This window comes from Ascidiella aspersa, chromosome 1, assembly GCF_963924565.1.
Source record: "Ascidiella aspersa chromosome 1, kaAscAspe10.2, whole genome shotgun sequence".
In the NCBI taxonomy this organism is placed as follows: Eukaryota; Metazoa; Chordata; class Ascidiacea; order Phlebobranchia; family Ascidiidae; genus Ascidiella; species Ascidiella aspersa.
In genome coordinates, this window is record NC_139447.1 from 12,542,121 (window position 1) to 12,569,250 (window position 27,130).

Sequence of the window (27,130 nt, forward strand, 5' to 3'; positions counted from 1 at the left end):
GTGAAATACGTTTTCCGTTTTTCCGCGACGCACTTTGGCAGCTGTCCACTGCGCAACGGTAAAGAAGTGCTGGTCTAGTTGAAAAAACAGCCAAAAACGTAAAAAAAATGGATGTAGAAAGATCATTCTGACAATTTTTCGCACTTATATAGTTAAAATAGTCAAAAAGTATGTGAAATAGTGTCTAATTATTTAAAGAGGCGGCGGGCCGGATGAATTACATCCGCGGGCCGTAGGTTGCCGACCCCTGGTGTAGAAGCATGTTTACAATTTTTGGCCAATTCAAAAGTTTGCAGACCACTGCTTCGCAGTTCGCACTGTGATATGTTGTCAATTGTTATAAGTAACATACAAACTGAACTAAAACATAAACCCAAGATGTCTGTCAAGGTTCAAAATATTCAACAAAAATGTCACAGTAAAAAGTATTTATAAAATTGCACAATTTTTTTTACTAATTACTTTTTAGGTGGAAACGTTAGGAGCTGTGCTGTATTAAGCAAAGACTTTCACCATGAACCCTAACTGCTACCAATTTCAAGATCTAGCAATGACACCAGAGGGGTTCAACTTTTCCTGCTTTCCTTCTCCGTTTCAGAGCATGCCACCGGGGCCATATCCACCCCAGTGTTTCCCCCCTTCTAGGAATTGTTATAATCAGCAACAACAGCAGCAGTATCGAGGCAAAAGGCCATTCCCACTGAACAATAATTCAAACAGAAACACAAAGAAAAGAAAATCAGAAAATTTTATTGATTTCTGCGACACGTGTGACAGAGGATTTAAAACCGAAGAGAAAAAAAATGAACATTACGAACAACACAAAAAAGTAAGCATTGTTATGTACCATGTTAGGATGTAGTTTTATCTTTTGTCTTTAATTTTGGTAAAATTTGTAGAATATTGTTTTTTACTGTAATTGGCGTTTCAAACTATATTGTTTTTTTCAGTGTCCAGAGGCTAGTTGTACCTTTGAAGCCCATTTTAAAATTGTTGATATTCATTACCGCAACCTCCATGAAAGTAAGTGCTGTTAAGATTGTAAACTTAACTTTATGAAGCCACCAATGGTGAGAAGAATCTTGTTGCACACAAGTGCACAGAGTTAAATATTATATTATTTAATAACAAGTAACTTATTATTCTTAACATGAAGCATACTTAATTCAAATGAATTAATTACATGTAGTTAATGATAAGCAAAAAGAAATATAAGTAGAAACATACAAAAAAGTCTAACACCTGATAACATAAGGACTCCTAATGGTATGGAATGCTGTGGTAATTGTTGTGCTGTACACTCTAGATGGTTTAAAAATACAACTGGACACACCAGAAGACATAATCAAATGGAGAGCAGAAAGGCGAAAGAACTTCCCAACCCATGCTAAAGTGGTTGAAAAAAATGCTGAAATAAAAGAGAAATGTCAATCTGGTGCAGTGCTCGAACCACAACATTTTGGGTACTGTATCTGTACATGTTCATTCTTACTTTCATCTGTGTTTGTTTGTAAATAGTGATGCTGTTTTATGATTTAAGATCCCAGAGCTGGAATAAAAACTCACCCTATATGCTTTTAGGACAAAGGCTTCGCTCACTGTAAACATTTGAAATAATGTTCTCAAATAACAGATTTTAAACTTTGTTATTTGCCAATTTGCCATTCACAGTACTTGCCATTGTTCCGTAAGGCGGTATAACGGTCAAATAAATTTGTGGATTACTAAAACTAGGTAAAATGGTTGTTCAGTTACAATGAAAAAGGAAATCATACTTTTTTCACTCTGTTTTTGCCTGCATTCCTATTTATTTAAAACTGAGTTTCATGACATGTGGATAAGTTTAGCTTCCTGCATTACAATTTGCCTTTAATTGACAACACTTAATAAATGAAAAATGATGAGACTTCTGAACCTGAGTATGGTTTACAGTGTTATAGAGTCTGAATGTGTATCAGGCTTAACAATGCAGTATAGGAGTTTTTAAGGTGTGATGTAAGTAATAAATACTTAACTTTATAGGTTTGTATCCAAAGGCAAAAATAAAAAACGAATATCGCTATCAGTTAAAAAAGTTGATAATGGTTGATCTCTAGGAAAAATACACTATAATAAGGATATATAAAGTAATGATATTTCTTTGCTATACAAGTATTTATAAAAATAGAATACAATGTCATAATTATTTCTTCTCTTCCCTGTTTTGCAGAAAGTTCAAACGAGGAAGGGGTAGACAAAGAGGTGGAAGAGGAGGAAGAAATAATTTCAGGTAATCATTTCACCTCCCCCCATTTATATCTTTGATTTTAAGCTTAAATGTTTACAATATAAGTACACTAACGTTTAATTATTGTAAATAAAAGGGGCAGTGACTTGAATGCTAAACAACATTCACAAAATACTCCACAATCCATTGTAAACTCAGATGACAAAGTGTACAGCAAATCAAGTAATCCTATGGACTTGTTAGTGAAATGTACAGTGGAAAAGGAAGGTAAATTAAATACAACACTTTTGGAAGTTATTTATTTAACAAAAACTAGTCATTTTTAGAAGTTTAACAGTTGAAGTTTGTCAAACGATATTAAAGCCCATAGTTTGTCTATTTTTCTTAGATGGAGAAATTGATAATGAAACTGAACCAGCACCTGTGGCTCATACAACTGGACATAACATCAGTGCACTTGGTATGTTAATGTCCAATTATGAAAGTGACGAATTATCAGAATCTGAAAATGGTGGAGAAGCATCTAAAGAACATGTATCAAATAAGACAACAAATGCCTCAAAACCCAATTCATCATTGAAGACCCCAAAGTGAGTGATCTGTCGAAAATTAAAATGTTTGTTAATTAAAACGGTATTACAAATTTATCTGCCCACAGGCAACTCTGCAATTAAATAGACGTATTTCTTAACTTTGTCATTGAGGTACTTTGGTATGATTTTTCATATTACTTCTGTGCAAACTGCTATTTGTATTCCATTGTTCTCTTATCGGAACAAAACAACTTGTTGTTTGGCTATGATGTAAAAAACAATTGTTGAAGAAACTACTGAAACTGTGACATAATACCAATTGCAAGAAGTGTTTTCAAATTCTTCTCATCCCTGGTTTTATAATCAAATTTCTGTTTCAAGCAGTCCTTCGGATAACAGCGTACAAGGTAGCTGCACTGACAGCGTTGTGAGCGGCAAAGAGCCCAACCATGGCAACATGCCGCATCGAGGTAGAAATCGCAAACGACGCAACAATTGCCGAAACCAGGCTCGCCAACAACAGTCGCGACTTTCCCGACCGTCATTGCTGCGAAAAGTAAGTTATTGTACAACAGCCCGTTGACGATTTATTTTGCTTTTGTTTTATGTATAGAAGCTCAGCGTCTTTAATATGGATTTCGCTCATGAGCCTTTAGGTTTATGGGAAAATGCCTGCACTCTTGTTATCCTCCCGACGTGAATGCAACAATACAACGCAACAAATAATGTAGGGTTGCGTTTACGTCAGAATACCCCAACAAGAAAAATGAATCTAGACCTATGCTGCTGGGGCAGTGGTTCTCAAACTAGGGTCCGCGAGACAATTTTCTGGGACCGCGAAGCACCTAACAAAAAATCAACACGACGCTCCTGAAGATGAAAATGTTTTGTGCAATAAAATTTTCAGGCAATTTACTTTTTCAAACCAAGCTGATTATTATCATTAGTTGTTCATTCACGTTGTTGCACCCTTTTAGTTGAATTGTCCATTTTGACGTCATAGTGTTGCGTTGTGCTAATGAGAATTACATTTTTACAGTTTGCTGCGCTGACAATGTGGGCTTGCACGGTCACTGTTTTAAAACTGTTCGTGATTGCTTCACTGTAATAAAGTGATTAGTTAGAGGTTAACATAGCCCAGCATATAGCAAAAAAGCAAGGGCACCCGTCCCATTTATACCATTAAAAACAACGTGTTGTTTTGTGTTTATTGGGTATATTTTTAAGGAACCGTTAGAATTTAAAAAAATGCTAAGGGACGTTGCGTAATTTTTTAAAAACGTTTGAGAACTCGCGATAATAAGACAAACGCTATCCTAAATTAACATGGCAAAACTTAGATATATTTTGTTAATAGGCTATATACTTGTTAATAATTACAATCCGGCGAAGCAAATGCAGCAAGCGACACTGCAATGATTTTTTTGTTTCAGTTACTAGAGCCAGAGATAAGAAGAGAGCGCAACGACATTCTACAATGCGTTAAATACATCGTGGAAATGAATTTCTTTCAAAGCAAATCAACGCAATGAGGGAAATTGCCATTTTCTTCTTCGATTTTGATTCGTCAATTACAAAGCGTACAACTGAGCATTGTGGTTTCTCCCAAGGAACATTTTTTATAATTCAAAAACTTAAAAAAAAAACTTACTGAATAATACAAAAAAACGTATGATACAGCCAGTAGCTCTCGTTTAAAAAGACAGTCTCCAACCTTTTCATAAAGGTTGCAATCGGTTTAAGTAATTCTCGTATAAGTACCATTTGTTATTTAGTAGTCCTCCTACGAGCTTCATTAGGTAACACTTTGTGAGATCATCAAACCGGTTAGAATTACTGGTTACTGTCAATGGATTTTTGCATCTTATTTGCTACACCGATTTTTAAGATTAAAGTAGCTCACGTGTTTCTTTTAAATGTGCACGTTCTCATTTTTTGCTGATCACGTGGTAAATAACCAGCTCGCTATAAAATGTATAGCTATTTTTACCCAGAAACAACATTTACCATGTGGAACAGGCGAATTTTAATGGTAAAAACGGATAGTTTTATCAATTAGTTTTAATTTACTTAACTTTTCATTTTTGTTGTTTCTAATACTCCCTTTTATGACACAGCGTTAATGTCCCGTTGATCAGTTTATTTGATGAATAATGACTTTTTGTAACAGAACCGGTTGAAAAATAAGACTGTTGTGATAGAACCGGCTGACAAAAAATTTGATTCCTACCACTGGTTAAAATGGTATACAATTGGGTCTATTTCATTTAAACGTTAATTCCGGGTAAATAAAACTGGTGCATGCAGTGGACCCGGTCTAACATAATTTCTGCCCTAAGTGTGATGAAATAAAAGAGCTGTGCAGGAGGACGTTATTAAGCTCTGTTTAGCATTAATCAAATCTAAATAACAATACTAAGAATGCTTTATTCTTAAAACTTATTCACAGCAGTGATTCACACTATAGTTGTTATTTTTGGTTTTTGCATTTCATTAACGACAATCAAAACTGTTTGCATTAGGAAAAAATAAGGACAATAAAAGAGAAATTTAATTAAATGCTACGTTCCTAGCCAAGTGATCAGCAACAGGCCTATCGTTGGAAATAGAAATAAAAGTGCTCCGCTAGAAGGCGTGGCAGCAGCTGAGCACACTCTTTCTTCTGGGGTAAACTTTTGTTTTTCTCCACTTTTTCCGTTGTTCCAATATTTGAAAAGGTTCCAGGTGAGACTGCAATGGGCCACGTCACGGTTTACGCAGACTTGATAAGCGCGCCATTTTCTGCAAAATTTTGTAAAGTAAAAGATAGAATGGTTGGTATTTAGCACATGGTTGAACAATAAGAAAAAGTTTATTTGTAATAATAGCTGTTTAAACTGAACGTCCGCGTTGATATATCCAATTGTAGCTAATGTAAAAGAGTAATATTTTTTACTAAACAAATTACGTTTACCTTAAGCTATTTTAAGGGTAATCCCAAGAGCCACACTAAAAGTTTTTGTTGTATCGCTTTTTATTTTGAAAATGGGTGTCAAACATGAGAATATTTTTCGGCAAGAGCTCATACTGTCTTCTACGTTATGCACAGTTAAAACCGCCTCAGTTTTAGGTTGGACCATAAGCCCTTGAAATTTAACATAGGCTACTAATAATCGCATTTGTGTATTTTTTAACACTATTGTCAAAATTACCTGCCAACAAAGTAAACCTAAATGAGTAGCAAAACTTGGCCAGCTTGCCTGTTAAACTGAAAAATCTAGTCTAAATAAGTTGTGTCAAACATTTCGGCGCTGGAAAAACATCACATTTCATGCGGCCCGTGCCACTCTATCAATTTGTATTTATGTATTCTGCTAAACCATTATTATATGCTGGGCATACCTAGAATGTAAAACAGCGCGTTTTTTTGCGCGTTGAAGGTTGCAGGTGCCGGCGAATACCCAAACAATTTCGCCCTCGTTATGCGCGCTAACCCGTTTTTGGACCTCTCCAGGTCAAATACAGTAGGTTAAGAAACACTGCTGTAAACTACGTTGGTGCACTAACGTAATTAAAATATGCCATGCGACTCTCGGTATGTAATACTTGAATTTGACACCCCTGGTCTAGATTGTAGAAGCAAGATAAAAAATGCAAGTTTTCATATAGCCTATCAGTTTCTGGAATGCATTTCTAACATTCGATCTTTTCAAGTAACTTACCGACAGCGTGGGTGAAGTCCTGAAATCTCTATTTTCATGTCGGACATAACAACATCTGATTCGTTAAAGCACTTATTAAGAATCCCCATTATTCCGCCGACCTGGCATGTCGCGATCGAATCTTTATGGTATAAAAAGAAATAAAAAGCAGGATTAGAAGAACGTTTTGTATCGCAGGTTGCCTTTAAACAAGCAATATAGTTTAGTCTTTTATAGATACTTTTATGATTTACATGCTTCGGATGCGATGCATATGAACTTTATGCATTACCGCGATATATGTTATATTCAATTGGCCATCCAACCTCGTAATTGGCCGTTAAATATTTATAAAACTGTTTTATTAAAACTTGCTTGTCTCTCGGAAGGCCAAAACTTTAAGAATCGCAGATTAAGGTATTGGATCGGCAGACAATAAAAACTACTGAATCTCACTGTCTTCTTTTTCTCTGCACCGCAGCTCTTTTTCAGTGAAGTAAAAGTCATTCGCGGCGATAGCGTTGTTCCATTCGTCCCACGACGCCCACAAGTTGTCGCACTGCTTGCCGCTGTACTTGGCGCAAGCCTAACAAAAGTAGAGAAAACCTAAACTTAAGTTGAAAAAGTAAAAACAAACACGTAAACAAGACAAACCACATAGTAAAGAATGACATTGATATAAAATAGTAAGCGTTTGACACGGGCTTAGATGAAAGTCAGGGCTGAATTGAGCATTACCCCATATAAGCACGTACTTAGAGATTCGGGCGCCAAAATATTAGTGCCGAAATTATATTGTATTTTTATACCCTAAATATGTTTTAGGATAATACATATATAATATACTGGGTGGGCAGAAAGTAGGGTGTTTTAAAGAACAAGGTGTATGTGAAGAACCCCAAAACAAAAAAATTACTTTTAGACCCAAACCCTACTTTTTACGACGGTAAGCCTACTTTTGTGCCACTCTGTATATATATATATATATATATATATATATATATATATATATATATAAATAGCATAGAACATGAACATACGGTACTATATAAAATAATATGTTTTATTTTATTTCTAAAAAAAGTCCACTTTTGTTTATGTTTCGAATTACTTATATAGGCCTATATAAGAAAACTTGAATCAAGTGCCGAAGACAATTAAAGGGGGTTAATCCGACCCTGCACGAAATTAATACATTAAGATTCATACCTTCAGAGCGCTAAAACGGCAAGCGAATTGCTTGTGCGCGACGTGATTCGGAAACTCAGCACTGCTGATGGCGCACAACTGGAACAGCTTCATTGGAAGACACTCTGTGTGTACAAATTTGGTTTGGCACTTTAACAATCTGTGACTGGGTGCTTTGTTTGCTAATAGTATTTGGCTCTAGTGCCAATCAACTAAGTATCAAATAGGAAGTTTAAGCTGTTCTCGAAGGAGGATCATACGTCACATTTTTTACATTTCGCCTAGCCAAAATCAGCTTTATTATAGTAAGCAAAAAATACTGAATGTAAATACCAGCCGACCCCTGATTTAGAGTATTAAATGTAAAAGGCAAGTCCTTAGTTTTACCCAGAGCTATTCAAGTTCGACTATGGATTACGACTCTGGGCTAGAACATAAAATAGACTCTTGGTACTGCGTAGGCTCATGTCGAACTCGCGACTGGACTAGTTTTAACCATGTCCCGTCTACAACCAAAAAAATTACCATGTCCCGGTCTACTGGGACCTGGGTTTTGACTTGATATGTGGTGACTACAGTTTTTTTGGAGCGCTTTAATTTTCATTGATATGCTTCTTATTAGCACATTTTTTTCTAAACCACTACGGTTTAGTTGTGTTTTAATCCATATTCAGAGGTTCTTTATTTCCAAACCTAACAAGCTTGTTTTAAGAACAAAAAAGCTTCAAGGTTGGGAACTATTAATCTACAGGGGACTTGCACGTCACCCTTCACTTAATATACGAAGCCAAGGATAAATAACAACAATCTTAAACAGACCAATATTTAATTAGTGAGGCGCTCTGCGTTCGTAGTCGTACCCTTCAGAGTAATAACGGGAGAGGTGACGGTGGTTGGCATCGCGCTTCCAAGTTGGATGACTGTCGAAACCGGGCTGGTGGGAACGGGTGGTGCCTTGCTTAAGCGTGTTAGCTTGGTTGTAGAAGTGGCAGCAGTGGGGGTTGTTGTTGAAACTGCAGTTGATATGGTTGTCGTCGTAGATGGTGTTGTTGTGGCCGACGGCGTCGTCTCGTTGGCTTGACAGGTCTGTTCGGCCTCGCTAAAGTGTGGCACGTCCCCTTCGTGGTTCCAAATCTTCCAGATGGTCCACACCTGGGTGCAGCGACCCACCTTGTCGTTGACGCACTTGCGGTACGATTCCCATCTGCCATTGAAATATTTTTTTGTTTTTCTATTGGTCGGATTTTGAAAGTGAGGTGGTCAAATTAAAACAGGGGTTCTTAACCAGGGGTACGTGTATCACTTGGTAGTACGAAGCACCAAAGCAGGGGGTACGACATACAGTGTGAAGTTATGCGATCTTTGGGCAGATTTGTGAAGAATGCGTAATTTACAAAAAGCAACAACAAAAAAGTCATTGGTAAAATGACTGTATGTAAGTTGTGTTGTACATATTGTTGAACTTACAAGACTGTTTTTAATGCATGCATTCGACACGTAATTTATAAATACACTGAGTTTAATTCCTATTATTACATGTTTTACTTCCGTCGACCATCGTAGATAAGAGTACGAGAAAATTTCATGAAAACTCAAAGGGTACGAGCGCTAAAAAGGTTAAGAAACACTGAATTAAAATAACTTGAAACGTTATACATTTATGTTACTTTGCATCACCACATAGTCAATTCATAGTTAAAATAAGGACTGTATATGCCTAAAACTGGATCACCTGACGAAAATTTTATAAATATTGATATATATATGGTATTACTTCACCCACCAGGGATATAATTTTAGTTTAACCAGAAATGCTATCATATTCGAGTCGTGTATCCACAAGTGGTAATATCTTAGTCTTGATGTATTCACAAATTGTCTTACCGGCATGTTTGGTTCAAATTGGGTGACGGCCCTTCTCGGGTAAGGTCATCGCACAAATCAATCACCTGAGTTATGCCGAGGATTTCGCATCGTAATGCAGCAGCTGAAATGGTTAAAAAGCTAATTTATTCATTATAAAATTATACAACTTAGACAGGGATTGGTTTGGTATACCTCATGCTTTATAAAACACTATTTTTTTATACAATTTATGAGGATAAATTTAAATAAATGTTGGATAATTCTTTGAAACCCCAGTTTATTATCTTTTGACTATGATATCGCGTATTTAAAGAAATTTACCGCTGAAATACCTTGAACAAAGCAATACATTAATATCTAAATATGGCGATAAATGTCAGTTAAGGCCACCAAGTAAAAATAATAGCGCGGCCTGGAAGAAAAGCAGACGCAAAATAGCGACCGACTGAAGGAAAAGCTGTCGGTAATTCTTACCGGGCAACAGGTTCGCGATATTTTTTGTTGTTGTCACATTTGCGGACATCGGAGCGACGGTGGAGTTGACCGACGTCAGATTGCTCGGAGCAGCTGAGGCGTTCAGCGCACTGACAATGTCGCCATCCTCGTCGTACCAGTAATCGAAGCCTGGCAACTCGCCGGTGGTGTAGTCGCCCTCACCAATAGGAGGCGTTGTGCTGGGCGCCGGGGTAGTGGTGGCAGTTGTTGTGAGCGACGGGTCTGGAGTAGTGGTGGCGGGAGGATATAGTTCCAGGTACTTAAGTGCTGCGACAGACGACTGAAACGCGGCGTTGTAGTCGATGGCCACCTCGTTCGTCCTAAAAAGGTAGCGCGGTTTTGTAAAAAAATTCCGTCGCGTTTACTAAGGCGATGACTCCCGTATAGAAGTACTCGTGAATTCCACATAATGGTATAAAAGTACTCTTAAATTTATACGGGCAGTTTTTCACCTTTGGCAAGTGACAGATTTCATATGAAGTTTATAACGACTTGCACGCCAGTTTACACAATCTTATTAATTCTACTAAAAATTTTTACACTGATGATGGAATGAGGTATTGCTGAAACGTCTGTAAACTGCGAAATGTCGTTTTTATCGAATATAATGCCTTTGATATTTTTATTGAAATCTACTAAGAACCTTTTTAGAAATTATGTGCCCACTTGATAAAAACGTAATTATTTTTACGTTACTGTTGCAAGGCCAGCATGGCGCGGTGTAACTGATAATAATAATTTATCGTGATATTGTTATAGAAGATAACAACGGTGATCATCTGTCTTACTTGTGATTGGTTCTGTCGTCGCTGAACTGGTCGTTTATGTCTGGTCCCCCGATAAGTGCCCCGTACAGGATTTGCGCGTTACTCTGCGACGTTCGCATCTGGCCCCAGCCGCATCCGGCTGGTGGAAGGGGACAAGAGCTTGCCCTGGAAAGGCAAACACAACACTGTTTTTTACATTTCGAATCTGGGATCGATGCATCCCTGAAAATCAACTTTTCTATGCTTAAACTGCTGCAATTTATGTGACCGTCTTTTTTTAAAGGGACTGGAGTAAAACGACAATTGCATTTTATCAAACAAAATTGGACAAAGCAATATGTTATCAGAGTTATACAAGCAAACATCTCACTAGTTTAAATTTTTTAGAGGAAGTTGGTTTCTTTGTTGACGAAGAAAACCAATAACTTTTCTATTTAAAAAAAACATTCCCCTTTTATATAAGACAAAAAAAATACATTTGGGAATTTTACAGAAATATTCAGCAATAAAGTTGGCCGTCCGTCCGTCTTACCACGCCCTTTCATATGAATTGAAAAAGGTTCACTGCTTTTGTACGTAACAAGGATATTCACCTGTGGTGGGGTCTGGTCGGCGGGTTCGGCCCGTATCCCACAACGTAGCTGCCAAGGCCGCTGTCGCCCAGCATGTAGTGGATCTGACGCTTGGCGAAGGCGCGGTACTTCTCGGGTTCGATGCCCAGGTTGGCCGCTCCGAGGCAAATCAGCGAAACGCCGGCGGCGTGACGCAGCGGACCCCACTCGTGGAGGAAGAGCAGGCCGCGCGGCGTGTACCTGCGAAGTACAATCTTTGTAAATGGCCGCATTTGTCTAATTCTGATTAGGGGGGCGCCAAGCAAATTCTTAGGGAGGTCGCGAGCTCTAAGTTAATATCTTTTTACAATGATTCCAATGATTTTGTTTGGGTTGTACACCACTCCTACAGCGCTGTACACACTTGCCAACTTTAACATTTGAAATGAACAAAATTTTCGCGATCCGCGAATCTTATGTTTTCTTTGGAGCATAATGGTTGGAGGTTGTAGTAAGACGTAATAAGAATATCAAAGCCCATACAGAAGTAGGTATCATTTTGAACGTTTCGAATAACTCTTACTTCTGTATGGGCTTTGATATTCTTATTACGTCTTATGTTTTCTGATTTGTTCACTACGTTTTAGCCAAAAGTCTCTTTGAGTGTCATTGCATGTTTTCATATCATCGAAGGTATAAGAGCTCAATTTAATTACAATTTTGCTAACTTATAGATAAAACGAAAAAAGTATTTACCCGTTCGAAATATTTTTTATTCATATTTTATACATGATAACAGACTAGCAACAGGCGAACTCTACAATGTTTTTGCAATATTGCCGTTGTATTGTGTGTCGTCACATCTTTTGAAGCACGATAACGCAATGTTTAATTTTTGCGCTTGACATTTTCATTTGCGCTCGACATCACAGCCTTACAACTGTGTAGTAAATGCCCTAACAACACGTTTGTCAATATCACCTCGATAAAAATCAATGTGTCGAGCACGAGCAATTTGTTGTGTGCCCAGTGCGAAAAGCCTCCTGAATTTAAAGTTCAGCGCCAATTCAACCAATTAAACTCATTTTTTTTTCTACAAAAACCGACAAAACCCTTCACTATTTTAATGTTATCTCAATGATATTTACGTGAAAATGCCGATTTGCTTTTCGTAGGGGGACGCAAGGCATGGGAAAACTACCAAAGGGGGGCGCGGCTGAAAAAAGGTTAAGAACCACTGCAGTACTGTAAATAACAAAAGGCGTTGTGGATGTGTTTTCATTTTTTGATTTGGTGAGCCGAGACTTATTAAGATTTCAAATAAAGAATTTTTAATTGGGGAAAAAGTTTGGACCGTTAAATTAGAATACTGCAAGTTAAACCAAAGTCTGTGCATACTTTTGTATCGCACCAGGGAATAACCAGCTAAAATCATGCTGAATTCCGATAATATTTAAAGGACGCGTTCAATATATATTAACTTCAGAATTGCCAACCAGTCATAATTGCCCCCACACCACACTTCGATTTTACAAATAGACAAAACTCCGACTTACTTGACACCTTTATAGCCACCAGGCAGGAGTCCGTCGCAGAACTGCTTCACTGCATTGGTGTAGATTGGGCTGTTGGTGATCTGTGCGAGCAAAAGCTGGACGCCGGCAGTCTTTCGATCCCAGAAGAAGCCTTCCGTGATGGGGTAAGGCTTGGAGATTTGTCTATAATGCGCCTGAATAACATGGAAAATATCGAAATCACTCAACGTTTAAAAGGTGACATTTATCGCAAGATTTAAAATAATCTGACAAATATGTATTCAGCGCCGACGTTTCGATTACCTATACGGGTAATTTTCTTCAGGGCAATAAACTTGTAACTTTACAGAATGGTATATATAAAGTAAGTCAAAAGACAAAAAACAAAAGACAAAAGACAAGGTGGCAAAACGAGGCGAAAAAAGAAAACAAAGCGTGAATTTGTGAGAAGAACCCCTTATAATTGATAAAATGCCTGGCAGCAACAGTACATTCATTGTATATATGTTGTTAAAAAACGATAACAAACTTTCTGCTTTCTAAAAAAGTCACTGTGTTTACATTTGTGACATTTAGGCTGGTAATGCGAACGTGAAACTACAAATTTGCGTTTTACCTTGGCCTGTGTTAAGTACTTGGTCTGATTGGTTGCCAGATACATCCAGGTGGACGCCCAGGCTAGCTCGTCCTGATAGCCGGAATATGACTTGTAAAAATTCGACGCACCTGGGATAGACCTGTAAGAAATATACATTTCAGTAAAACATTTTGGTCGTATCGCATTCAGTCAAAGCAACAGGTTTATCATGTAGCTTTACGTGAAATGATGATATACAGACATAAATCACGATTAAATGCTAATTGACAATCAGACCGCCAAAACACTATGGGCAGCTTTCTTTTTTTCTCAATGTAATCGCTTTATAAATTGTTATAGTAGTGAAAGCTCGTAATTAAAATATCCCTAATTAGGCATTTCTAACAAATCTTCCAATATAATTAAGAGTTTGTCATGATACAAAAATATGCCAGTAAGGCCATGCATATATTTTAAAATCGTGGGTATGTTTGTCGCTCAGGTCCCTTAGCATCCTCAAGGCGGTTATCGGGTGTGGTAGAAAAACGCAAACAGACAGCCATTTATTTCCCGTACTTCCAAATCACCTGTGGTATTTTTCCCGATAGCGGACAGCAAAGTCGAGCAGGTCGCTAGCATGTCCCAGCAAAGTGGCACTGTACCCGGGGTCTACATTTCTAAAGACGATCGAGGTAGCGGCCATTGCCGCCGCCGTTTCGGCCACTACTTCGCTTCCCGGCTTCTTCTTGGTCAGCTTGTAGGCGGGCCGCGGCACCGAGATCATGCCGGAAGGCCTGGTCCACTGCTGGTGGTCAAGCGTCCCGGAACCCACCTGTAAGTGAAAATGCACATTTAATGTTGAACCTACAGAAGATTCCATGGCACTTGATTTTCCAATAATATTTTACCTCATATGCCATTGGGTTTTCCTATTTAAATGGGAACACACAATAAGACCTAAAAGCAACAAAACCTAAAGCAGAAAAATCTATAAAACCAGAGTATTAAGACCAACGACATAATACAGCCAAATACGCAGTAATATTCAGTACAGCATAAGATCAAAATCGTCTGAATAAGACCTAAATCTGTCGGAATAAGGCCTAAATTCATCGGAATTATTCCTAAATTCATCTGAATAAGGCCTAAATTCATCGGAATGAGGCCTAAATTTATCTGAATATGGCATAAATTCATTGGAATAAGGCCTAAATTCATCAAAATAAGGCCTAAATTCATCGAAATAAGACCCAAATTTATTGGAAGAAGACCTAAATAACCCCCAAACCTGTGAGCAGAGGGTATTGGCGATCGGGGACCATCGGTCTGCCAACGGCCGTTTTGGTGATTACGTTTGGACGCCCTAGTCTGACCGGCGCCGTCAGGGCGCGGCTGTTTTGGCACAGGATTTTTGTCCTGTTTAGGGTTATTGGTGGGTAATGGGTGGGTTAGAACATGGGTTAGTGTTTAAATTATTAGGGGAGTTAGTGATGTACTGAGGGGTGGGGTTTGGGGTTAGTTAAAGTGTTGTTTAGGCCTTATTCTGACCTTTTAGGTCTTATTCCGACGGATTTAGGACTTATTCCGATTTAGACGGTACTAATAGGTATAGTCCTGTTTTTATTCCGAATTGTGTTTTATTCTGACGTTGGTCTTGTTCTTATCTCGGTCTTATGGCTGGAGTCAATTTAAATGTGTTTTTTATAAATTTCCTACAAAGCATTAGGTTATTGCCTAGCACAAACGAATGTTTATTCAAATCTGTGAAAGTTTAATTAAAATAAAAAGTATTTGTCAAGCAAGTGAAAACTCATCTTTTGGTCTTACATATTTCTGTTGCTTATTGTCCGGCGAAATAACAATATTTTCAGAGACGAAATTTATCGTTTATTGTAATTATATTGCAAAATGGTTTAAATGAATTCCTGCTAACCTGAGCGTACAGCTCGTATTTGGAGACATGACACTTGATGAAGTAGTCGGTTGCCCACTTCACGGCAGCCCTGGCGTTGTCCATCTCCCCGGCCGAGGTGTATGCTTCGGGGTATTGGATGATGCCCCAGGCCAGTACCGTTGTCGTGTAAGCCATGGGAAAGTTGAACTTAACGTAGTCTCCGGCGTCAAAGTATCCGCCGCTGTAAAGTACAACGCGCTTTTGATGTTTTACAATTGTAGCTGCGTACCGTCGGTAATTGTGTTAACAGTTTATTAACCAACTACAATCAAATTGCTGAGCTTCTACGGTTATCGGCAAGCACGCATTTCCCAGTAAAAAGATTATAAAACCTATTTATTTCCGTTGGGTTAAATAATAGGTTTAGCACCACTTGGGGCCAGGCTAAAAAAATGTCAAAAAATGCCCTTTAGGGTCGAACATTTGTAAAAAGTTGACTAAAGTTGTTACGTTAGGTCATGCTTTTACATGAAATCACAAGACGCTTAGCTTCTATGACGATTATAGGTAAATATATTTCACCAAATATTTTGCTTGTATCGGTTCAGGAAATAATTTCTTATATTTAGATTGCACCTAATATATATAATTGTTGCTCACATGGTAAATCGCACAACACCAAACGCAAGGGCTGTGAAGTCGGGTAAAAACAACCCGAGTACGACTTTAACCGAATAAGTAAAGTCAAATCTGACTGATTTCGTCGAGCCCTGAGTCCATTCTTTAAAATTTCCACCATATACTATTCCACCTTAACAATTGACAGTTTGCGGCCTTATCGGTTTCCAATTTGATAGTGTACATTCGCATATCAGACTCGGCTTTAGGGTGGTCCTACATATAGTCTTATTCGAAACACTAGTCCGACCCCAGTTTATTATATAGACTCGGTCGAGTCCCGAGTCCGACTTTCCAGCCCTGATTTTAACCAGTGTAGCTTACGTGAGATCCTCGCCGTTGTTTCCTCGATCGTTGAGAAATGAAGAGTTCCTCCACGGGATTCTCTTGTTGTCTGGAAGCTTCCCAGACCTCTGCGCCTCATAGAAGAGCAGCGACTTGTGCAGTACTTCATCATAGTCGTGCCCGACCGCGTAGTTTTGCGACACGGCCGCCTTCAGTTCCTCGGGATTGGGCTCTGAGAAAGTTTGGCCCGTGACCTGTTCATCAAACGATATATGGTGATTTAGGTTTGTTTTTTTCTTGCGGCTTCAAGTGGATGAACATTAAGAGCCAAAACTATTCGAGCTAAAAAGTGGTTTTGTAAAATTGCTGTAGTGTTTTGTTTTGGTTGCGACTTAATTCATGTGTAAATATTCGTGGCCACTTTTTTGAAGAGTATTTGCGCAAAATACTTATTTAAATCAAGTAAAATGTACACTTTTAAAGAAAACCGTTTACATAGGACATTAATGCTTGGAAGCAGCACATTGCAACTTCAACTACTTTAACGGCATTTCTAACGATCTTTTTTGCCTTTAAAATACAGTAGATAAAAGAATAATGCAATCATAGTTTTACAGATGCTGTACCTGTAGTTCAAGAATTCCAGCGGCCAAACTCTGCAGTGCTGCATTAAAATCTAGAGCCACAACGTTGTACTTAAAGTCGTTTCGTGTATCCAAGAAATAATCCCATCTGGAAAAAAGGACCAGCATATTGCTTTCGCTAAATGTAAAATAACTTTTAACAGATACTTTTAAAACTAAAATTCGGTGTAAAATGTACAAGTTCTAGTAATCTTTGCTCCTGGTCTTTAATAACGTTCCGCAATTTAAACCGTCAATATTACAAGTTTGGTTTTAACCATGATAGACCAATTAACTACTGATTTTTCTTACCATAATGAACTATGATTCTCAAGGCGGCGTTGCAACACTGAATTGTTGCTATACGTTTATGATCAAATTGGTAATTCTAACTTTTACCCCACCTTGCTTGTATTTACCACTTCAGTTAAGCAGGTAAGCGAAAGTTGTAAGCAAAACCGAAAATAAAGTGCAGGAGCCTTACTTGTCAGGTCCCGCCACCATAGCGCCCACCAGTTTCTGTGGGTTGGGGCGATCGGCGTCCTTGTCGTCCCAGGAGCAGGGGGCGGGCTTGTTGGGGCATGAACTCGCCCTGTGGTGGGTCCTCTGAGGCGAGTTGCTGCCGAATCCGATTACATAACTTCTGCCACCATCGCCTGAAACCGAATCGTAAGAAACAAATTAAAAAAAAATTAACTCCGCCGAACAGTTAAACGTAGTATGTTTAATTTTAAGGCGCCATTAGGTAAAATGTTTATGCGGTTATGTTATCCATTACGTATATACTTGTTTCATATGAAATGTATATTGCAATAGTATAGGCTACATTTACGTACAGTTTAACCCTAAAACAAACCAACAGAAAATGCTTTAATATTAATGTAAGTGTTAAAACTATGTGTAAATTGCATTTATGTGTTTTACGTTTGTTTTAATACTTCCTGGGCAGAGCTGCGGAGTCGGTTTAAACTAACCCGAATCCGACTCCGACCAAAATAATTAACCCAAGTCCGACTCACGAGCCCGAGTCCGACTGCGGCCAAATGTGCGATTTTGTCGAGTCCCGAGTCCGGCTCTGACCCTACAGCCAGTATTTCAACCATTTAAGTAACTAAAATAACGCGTATATCAAGTAATCAACTCATAGGGTGTCGTAAGACTCGTCAACTCAAAATACATGGTTGGAAAATATTCCACCATATGTTATTCCACCTTTACAATTTACAGTTTGCTACCTAATCAGTTTCGAAATTTGGTAATGCGTATGCGCACGTCGGATTCGGGATTCGGGTCTCGGGTAGTTTTATGCAGACATGCTCGAGTCTCGAGTCCGACTCCAGCAAAACAAACCGAATCCGTCGAGTCCCGAGTCCCGAGTCCGACTTTCACTCCGCAGTCCTGCTTCCTGTGGCTTATCGTCCACATTTTCATACATATGGAGTCTGTGTAAACGCATTTTAACATTAACGCTTAACCTGGAGGATACTTACCCAAAATATAGGACAGTTGTCCATGTGCCAGTCGTCGATAAACGCTGGATCTTATTCCCAGTTTGGCCGCAAGCAGGCATATAAAGCCGACGTTGGCGGCATGCCTGTTGGGTCCCCACTCGCTGATGTAGAGCAGGCCTTGGGGCGTATATTTGGCGCCACCTTCCGTCAGCATCGAATTGCAAAAGTCGGTCACTTGGTACTTGTACTTGTCCCTTAAAAGAAGTTGCTTAGGGATAAGGGTACAAATCTTAAAAATGAGATACATGTGTGGAAGGTGGATCAAGTTATCGAGCGAGACTACTGTCATAGGAAATAAACCGAAAAGAGCAACTTCAGGTACGGTTTACATAACTGGCCAAACAAACGTTTTTCGGTAGTTTTCGATGTTAAATAAACAGAACGGTTCGAGAACAAGCAAAATGTAGAAGAAATGACAAAGTCTCTATGATAAAGTAAATAACTTGAACGTTTGGCATGTTTTTTTTCTATTTCTAACCTAACATTTAAGACGTTGCAGTATAAACCGATCTTGTCAGGCCATTTGCGTCTACCCGATGTATATATAGTTATCCGCAACTATCCACCGTGGCTGGCTGCATTTATAGAATTAATAGAATACTTTTAGTCGACTATTTAATTATAGGACCGTGTTTCCACTTTTAAACGCTTATAATTTAAGACTTTAAAATCAAAAAATATATACGTCCAGCCGGTATGCAACTACCCGGTTTTATCTATACTCCTCATGGAAAACTTACTCCTTGGTGATTTGTGCGAGCATATAGGACACGCCAGGTCTCTTGTCGTCCCAACTAAAGGTGGACACCCGGTCCGTGAATGGGTTTCTCTCCATACGGTTCTTCGCTAGATCTAGATAGAGCTGTTCGCCGGTAGCCTTGTAGAGCCACACAGCTCCCCATGCCAGTTCATCCCAAAATCCGCTCCAAGACCTGGAAAACGCGTAAGATGTTCCATGTTGGTTTGCTTTTTAACTGTAACCTGGTTTTAACTTTGCCAGTAATCGGTTTTATAATATTTTGAACAACAGCCTTGTATATTTCTGTACATTCGTAACTCACTTTTTTGGGTTATTTGACTTAGTTCTATAAAAACGAGCATACATTGTCAAGTTTATTATCTTCTCGGTAATATATTTGCAAATCAAAAAATAGCTGTCCCATTTGTCGACTTTTGTCAAAATGTCGTGGCATTGTTCAACACACATAGCGGCAAATGCAGCGCTATAAACTTACTTGTAGTTTGTTTTCGCGTTTTTGATGGAGTCGTGATATTTTCCTCGGTATTTATCGGCGAAAGTGTAAAGATCCTTGGCGTGTTCTAACAAAAGTCTAAAATAAATTTCATAAATTAATATCGAAATAATACACACAGATCAGATTTGTGTATTTAAAATTCAGCGAGCGATAACTCTATTAATTAACATGCCTATATCACTCCATCCAACACCTACAATTTCCACATGTCAATCGTTGGAGGGGCTTACTTGGAATAGGTTGAGTTTGTTTGGTTGAAAACTATGGACGTGGCTGCAAGTGCAGCGGCAGTTTCGGCAGCCAAGTCCGACCCGGGCTTGGACTTGGTAATTTTAAAAGAAGATCTCGCTTGCTTAAAATCTTCGGGCCTTCCCCAATACTTGTTGTCCTGGTCCGTTGTCGATACCTATTGCAAACCAATAACACATCTATTTGCAATATTACGTTTGGAAATAGCTAGATCAACTCTCAGAGAGTGGTGTTGGTCAACCTATAATCTGGAATCGGTCAATTTCGTATGGGGGTTTAAACTAAACAAAGTAAATTTCAGTTTAACCCAAATCTTAAGGAGAAATGAAACTGAACGACAATTTTATAACGCTCACTAAAATTTTTGTTAAACATTTAACCTTTACTGATAAAATCAAGTTAGTAACGTTAGACATTGAATTTTATGCCAGACACGCGATAGTCAATTCTCACAGTGTCCGACCAGCGATCCTTAGGCAATATGGATATCCAGCCCATGAAGAAACGCTTTATGAACCCTTAACTAGACGCCAGCTTCAGACCAGCCAACATATAACGGCGACCAACGACCTATGCCGGAAATCACCAATACCTGTCCATAAAACTCGAACTTGGAGACGTGGCACTTGACGAAGTAGTCGGTGGCCCACTTCAGCATGCTCATCATCTCGGGGATCTGGTGGGAGGCGAGGTAAGCGTCCCTTGATTCGAGCAGGCTCCAGGCCATCTGGGTCGTGGCGAATGCCATCGGGAAACCGTACTTTACGTAACCGCCGTCTGCGTGTGCATGACAAACAAACGTTTTGTTATTGAGAGATTTACAACTTCAATTCCTAAAATCAGTAGTGGATATTGCTCAAATACATCTCTGAAAGGCTGAATAATAATGATCGTTTGGCCCTTCAGACCTTTCATTGATAAAATATTAGATTCTTTAAAGCAATCTAATTTACTTTATACCTTGTTGGTTTAAAATGGAATTAAAACATATTTGTGTTGTATACTGTATGTGGAAAAAAAGTCTAAAATTTGCATTTTTTAAGATAATACACAATTATGGAACACACACTAAGACCTAAAGAGCAATAATACCCGAAGCAGAAAAATCGTAGCATTAAAACCAATGACATTATATTGCCAAATACGCAGAAAAACTGTAGGGTAAAGGATATGAAACGATTGGGGGCAATGGGTCTGGCATCTGCCGTTTTGTTTTCGACGTTTGAGCGCCCTATAGTTTAAACGACGCCATTAGGGTGCCGCTGTTTTCGTACCGGATTGTTAGGCCCTGTTTGTGCTATTGGTGGGTAATGGGTGGGGTTAGAAAATGGGTTATGGTTTATATTATTATGGGAGTTAGTGATGCACCTAGGGGTGAGGTTTGGGGTTAGGTAAAATATTGTATAGGCCTGATTCTGGTTATTTATATCGTATTCCGATAGGTTTTGAACTTATCCGATTTAGACTGTATTACGACCATTAGGTATTAATCCTATTTTGGTCGTATTCCGAACTGTGTTTAATTCCGACGTTGATGTTGTTCTAATTTCGGTCTTATGGCTGGGGTCCTTACTATTAATTCATTAGATACCTAGGTTAGCCCATTTGCAGCAAGGTTTGTGACTTATATTAGGCAGGAGCTTCAGAATATTTTGATTGACGACTTGTGTTTGAGGTAACATGCTGGTTAGGCATTACTTTGTAACCGACTGAACAATACAATAGCGAAAAATATCCACGTTTCAATAACAATAAATTCCCTAAGACATGGCAAATAATGTAAAAATATCCATGGCAAATAATGTTTCCTTACTAAAAAAGGAAGTTTTTCTTACGCAGTACAGGACATGAACTCGTATCCAAAATAATGTTGGCGTCTTAAGGAGATATTTTTTCTTCAACATCTTTTTATATAATTAATGATTACTGCTTAGACATGGTGGTTGAAGATCAAACACGGCATTACATCCAAGCTCCCGTAATTATCAAACGCGCTTACGTTACATAATTGTTAATGGTTACGTCATTAAGCGTTTACAGCCGTTATTTGTAGTTGTCCACCAAGTAAAATTATGTTGGTATCGAATTATTTAAATGTACCTTTACCTAAACATAACATTACAAAATTGTAGGTTGACCTGTAAGGCCTGTTCTTCAGCTAACATAAATGCTGTTCAGCTAACATTTTTAATCAAATGATATTAAAAATGCTAAATTAATGTCGTGCTTTTAGGTGGTGGTCACTGGTCAGCTACGGTAAAATTAGGCCTATTAATTTGCTAAAGCCGAATGTTTTATGAAAGAAATGACATACTTGTTGAATAAGAAAAGTTTAATGGCTCAGTAAAGAGAAATTGAAAGGAAGCAGTACATAGACAATTAGACGTCGATTGTACACTTGATGATTGTAAGTTAAAAACAAACAAATCGAAACTTTCATCTTAGAAAATTCTTCAAAAAGTATTTCAAGTTCCACCTTTGACCACACGCCTATTGGACAACCATACATCTACTTACCGACGAAGTAACCACCGCTGAGGTCCACGTTCGCGTCCGTCCCATCCCTCAACATAGAGTGCGATCGCCACGGGATGCGGTTGTTGTCGGGCAGGAGTCCAGACCTTTGCGCCTCGAAGAAGAGAAGAGACTTTGTGATGACGTCACGCAGATTGTAGCGGAGGTTCAGCTGACCAAGGTTGGGTGGTTCGGGGGTCGTCGAGACCGTTGTCCTAAAACAATCGAAAGCATAAGTGTTGGTTGTTGTAAGACCTTGAAGCAGGGATTCTTAAACTTTCTTTACCGCGGATCCCCTATTTTTTTGCTCCGCGTGGACCACGGTAGGCAAATAAATTTTCAAAGATGACGTCATAAATTAACGTCACAATGCAAATACACTTCTTAAAATCTGCTAATTTCGGTCCAAAAATGTCAAAGTGAAATAGAGTGTACATACATTCAATGCAAAACCGTTTTATTTTATTATTAACTCTTTTCTGTTAAAATTGATTACTTCTTTAATATACACTACCATTTCAAATAGGCCTTCATGGACCCTCTAAAACTATTTCGCGGACCCCCCAAGGGGTCCATGGACCCAAGTTTAAGAAACCCTGCCAAGTATTTTGTAGGTTTACTTGATAATGCAAGGTTTTTCAAACTATGCGTCGTTTGAGTTTTCCAAGGCCATCACAGCCATCACACAATCAAAATCAAAGTATGCGGTAATTATATACTAGCAAATATTATTTTTTTTTCTAACTTTTGGGAAACTGGAGCAATTAATTACAATTTAGCAATGACATTTCTCACTTGGACGTAAATCAAAAAAGGGCAAAATTATATGTTGCAGCCAAATTATGAATTAGTTAAACTTTTGCATGGTTAATATCATACCAATTTCTTGGTCTGTTTTACGTCCATGTACACTATGTGCAGTTGCATTTTGTTTTCTTTCTGTTATACCTTTTTAATACACACATAGACAAATAGAAATTGCTACAAATGGGTGAGTCGCACTTTCAGCAATCTTGTACAAAAGCATCGCAAGGAAAAAAGTAGAACAACTGTTATATAGTGTATTACAAATTTCCTCAGTTGTAGTATATTATATGTTAAAAACCAAGCGCAAAAGGATGGCGTAAAAATCTTAACCAATTTATAAAGCAACACTAAACACCAAACAAAAAGTTTGATAAAAGTTTGTCAAAGACAAAAAAATCGCGTAGTTTTTCGTTAGAGCATCAATTCAACTAAAGTATAAGTAGGCAAACTGCAAGCCTAAATGGAAATGAAAACCTTTGGGTGCTTCTCGGCACGGTTGTGGGTTTGGCTGCAGCCGTAGACAGCCGGGTCCACCATTCTCCCAAGGTTGTGGAAACGGTGCTCACAGTGGTAGTTGGAAGTGGTCTCGTCGTCGTAATTGTCCTAGAAATTTGATTACAATACATATATATAAATTTAAATTTTTCTTTTTGTACCAATGTTTATTAGAAACAAAACGTTTTTAGTAATTTTCAAACTAAAATGTAGACCAGTTGGATATTACCATAGTAGGCTTACGGCATTTAACGATGCCCGAAATATGTTATCATTTTACCTTGCTAACGGTACATTTGACGTTTACCTTGTGGTCGGCGCTTCTGTGATGCCCAGGATCGCTCTGTTGAGCGCCACGCGGAAGTCCTCGCGATCATACGCTAGTGGTATCAAGCTTGCTTTTACCACGGGTATGCTTGAAGACTCTAAATCGAAATAAAATAGCACAGTTTAAAAACAAACGATAATTGAAAAAATGGGCCCAGTAGGATTGGCAACATAATTTTTGATAGAAGTCACTCAAGTTTATGATAACCAGCAACCGTTTTTAAGTTAAAGCAAATAATTTCACGAAAATAATTTGTTGGGTAGAGTACAATATCGAACCATCGCCATTACCAGTCGGTTAAGTATCCGGATCATTTTGTAATTGTCCAGTTAGGCAACATTTTTTACTGCACAATGATTATTTCGATTTACATTTATTAGTAGAACATAAGACCCATTTATTAGTAGAAGATAAGACAAGGCTTGCGAACCTCCGTTTAAACCGACAAACACATTACAATCTTACATACTGTTACACCTCATGTAATTGTTTATATATACTGACTTCCGCGGCATTGAAAGTTTCTCTCTCCTGACGCCGGGTTGTGCAGCACCCTGTTGTAGCCGTGGTTTTTGAAGGCATACTGCTTATGGTCGGGATGCTCCCCTATCAAAATGGTCTCATCTATCTGCGATAAACATCAAACAGTTGACCGCTAAAAACTGAATAACCTGTGCAGAGTATCGATAGTCGATTTCATACAATATTGTTTACAAAGGTCTATAATTTAATCTGTTTATCTATCGTTTCGTATTAAAGTTTGCTTGAACTAGGAGTAAAAAGTGTAAAAACACAAAAACAACGCTGATTCTCGCTTGATAAAAGCTAAACGCGGCCCTAAGGCCCTTTTAGTATTCTACTCGGCATACTTACAACAAATTCCTTCACAGGGATGTCAAACTGGATATAAAACAGCCAGCCGAAATGGTAAGTCTCGTTAAGCTGGATGTTGATTTCGCCGCCAAACTGACCAGTCCACTGGTCACGCAGCTTAAACGTGCCGTCCAGCACCTGCGAGCTCACAGTGGCGATAAAAAGCGACGCAAAACTGACGATAACACTGATAAAACTAAACGGAAACGCTTTCATTTTCAAACTGCGCGTAAATAGTAATGAATAGTTAACTGAGACAAGGCAACATATTTCTTTACTGTGAAGATATAGTGAGCAACGGCGAATCTGAGCTGTATCTGCGCGTGACGTTTTTACGTCACATGTGGCCCGGGGCGAATCGCCCTTTTGCGGCAGTTCCACGGATCTGTGATTGAAAGTAAGTTAGCGGCGTGTTGTTGCTCGCAGCAAGAGCTCAACGGCACGCGAATGTCGGTGGTGATATAATTATCGCCAGGCCGGTTCGACAACTTTTTCGCTCTAGCCGGGTAGTGTCGATGCCGAGCCAAGTCCACAGGTCGATAGTTCGAATCAGGCCACAGCCCCGAAATGAAGATCGAATTGGTTTATTTTAGTAACAGATAACAATTATACGGGCTTCTGTTTTAATGGATTTGGGTTGAATTTGCCGCAACTACTTAACATAATCCTATAAAAATTGAAATAATGAGATTAGAAAAATATAACTAAAAATTCCATAAACGGCGCTTGCGTCATATACGAAATCCTACCAAATTTTGCAAATTTAGTCAATCTATTTGGAATTGTTGCAATGAAACTGGTAGTAACAATAGTTTTTATAGTTCGCACGCATTTTTATCAGTTTTCAGTGAGAATGCGAACGTATATGCATCTATAGCAGTGCTCTTCAATCTTTTTTGGTTTTGTGAACCCTCAAAGATGTTGTTGTGACAAACTCATGCACCATATTTACTTAAACGGCAAACTGAGGTAAAAAGCGATATTAAAAACCATTATGCATATCAATATCATCATGTAAATTAAAGCCGAAGTTGTACACACTGTCTGTCGGTGAGAGTTCGATTATTTCTGCAGGCTGGTTGCGAGTACTATTGTATGTCAGAAAACAACATTTAAACAAACGTAAGAAAAAAAACATTTAAACAAACTTAAAATTCAAATATGAATGGTTCATTAAAAGTTTGTGATGCACCCGTGTATACCTTTTCGTACTGGTGCACCCCGTCCCCATGCATATTTTGGTGCATCCTAGGATGCACCGTGTACACCGGTTCAATAGCACTGACCTACAGTACACCCTTACCGATTTAAACTGCTTTAAACGACCCTGGCAATACAAATGTACAAAATAGATTCTTTTTTGCTTTTGTATTTTCACTGTGGTCGCGATTTACGAGCGAACGCCTTGCGATTGCAGAATGCGGAAAAGACAAAGAAATACAGAGACACGGCGGACCATATAGATTTGCTACAAATGCACAAAACGTAAAAAGTCGATTCTTGGTATTATTGACCGTCGAGTACTCAGCCAAGATGTCCAGACCGCTCAAGCGTAACAATGCGCACTAAAAGCAAGAGTGGGAGCTACTAAGAATTACGGTCTGCGTCGCTGAATAAAGAAACAAACACAGTTTTAGGAAAGGTGGCGTATCTAGTTATTTCTTATGGAAAAGTAAATTTTTGAGGATAAGAAACGTAACATATTTTTGGGGGATATCAAATTGCGTGGAAAAATGAATCAACAAAAAGCGTTCAACTTTTTCACGTGGGTAAGGTTCCGAGAGAAAAAAGATACGGTATTGTGTTGGCTACGGTATAATATAATATGGGAACAACAATAAAAAAGGCAATTCACAATCGTTCACCAAGCGTTTCACGTTTTAAACGTTTTTTATTTTTTTTTTATTCGAACGTGGCAAAGAAATACCGTGTGGTTGGGCACCAAGCATGTATTGTAGAAGGACACAATTAAACATCGTTTATTTCATTTGTAAAAGGTTTTGTAAGACATCGTCCTAACAGGATTCAAACAGAGATCAGAAAAAAACACGGCAATCAATAAGCATAAAATAAAAAGATGTAGCAGACCAAAAGTTTTAAGTATATTTTTTAAGAACCATGTATGGCACAAGGAATAGAAATAACATTTGAAAAGGAATTTGAATTCACACAATGAACCTTTAGTGGTTTAAAATACA

The 27,130-nt window shown here is 38.4% G+C and overlaps 2 protein-coding genes across 3 annotated transcripts; one reads left to right on the forward strand and one right to left on the reverse strand.

Annotated features, from left to right (window-relative positions):
* Positions 1–475: 475 nt before the first annotated feature.
* LOC146167565 (FMR1-interacting protein NUFIP1-like) lies at positions 476–4,793 on the forward strand. Of its 2 annotated transcripts, none has more exons than XM_083389991.1 (8): positions 476–829; positions 951–1,023; positions 1,307–1,463; positions 2,210–2,269; positions 2,364–2,494; positions 2,616–2,817; positions 3,142–3,316; positions 4,194–4,793. In XM_083389991.1, the coding sequence occupies exons 1-8, from the start codon at positions 515–517 to the stop codon at positions 4,290–4,292; spliced, it is 1,212 nt and encodes a 403-aa protein (XP_083246117.1). In that variant the 5' UTR covers positions 476–514; the 3' UTR covers positions 4,293–4,793. The 2 variants fall into 2 exon arrangements, with proteins under 2 accessions (XP_083246117.1, XP_083246125.1); XM_083389999.1 differs by having other exon boundaries at positions 3,145–3,316.
* A 184-nt stretch (positions 4,794–4,977) lies between these two features.
* On the reverse strand, positions 4,978–25,148 carry LOC146167566 (uncharacterized). Its single transcript, XM_083386053.1, has 26 exons — positions 24,933–25,148; positions 24,564–24,687; positions 24,039–24,156; positions 23,711–23,839; positions 22,433–22,644; positions 20,508–20,692; positions 19,897–20,072; positions 19,646–19,741; positions 19,151–19,342; positions 18,390–18,604; positions 17,384–17,555; positions 16,903–17,008; positions 16,316–16,530; positions 15,353–15,554; positions 14,007–14,251; positions 13,459–13,579; positions 12,869–13,036; positions 11,350–11,582; positions 10,778–10,921; positions 9,969–10,309; positions 9,513–9,615; positions 8,489–8,832; positions 7,650–7,753; positions 6,897–7,026; positions 6,462–6,582; positions 4,978–5,541 (listed from the first exon to the last, which is right to left on the reverse strand). Exons 1-26 carry the CDS (start codon positions 25,146–25,148, stop codon positions 5,322–5,324), a joined length of 4,632 nt encoding a protein of 1,543 aa, XP_083242179.1. The 3' UTR covers positions 4,978–5,321.
* Positions 25,149–27,130: the final 1,982 nt, after the last annotated feature.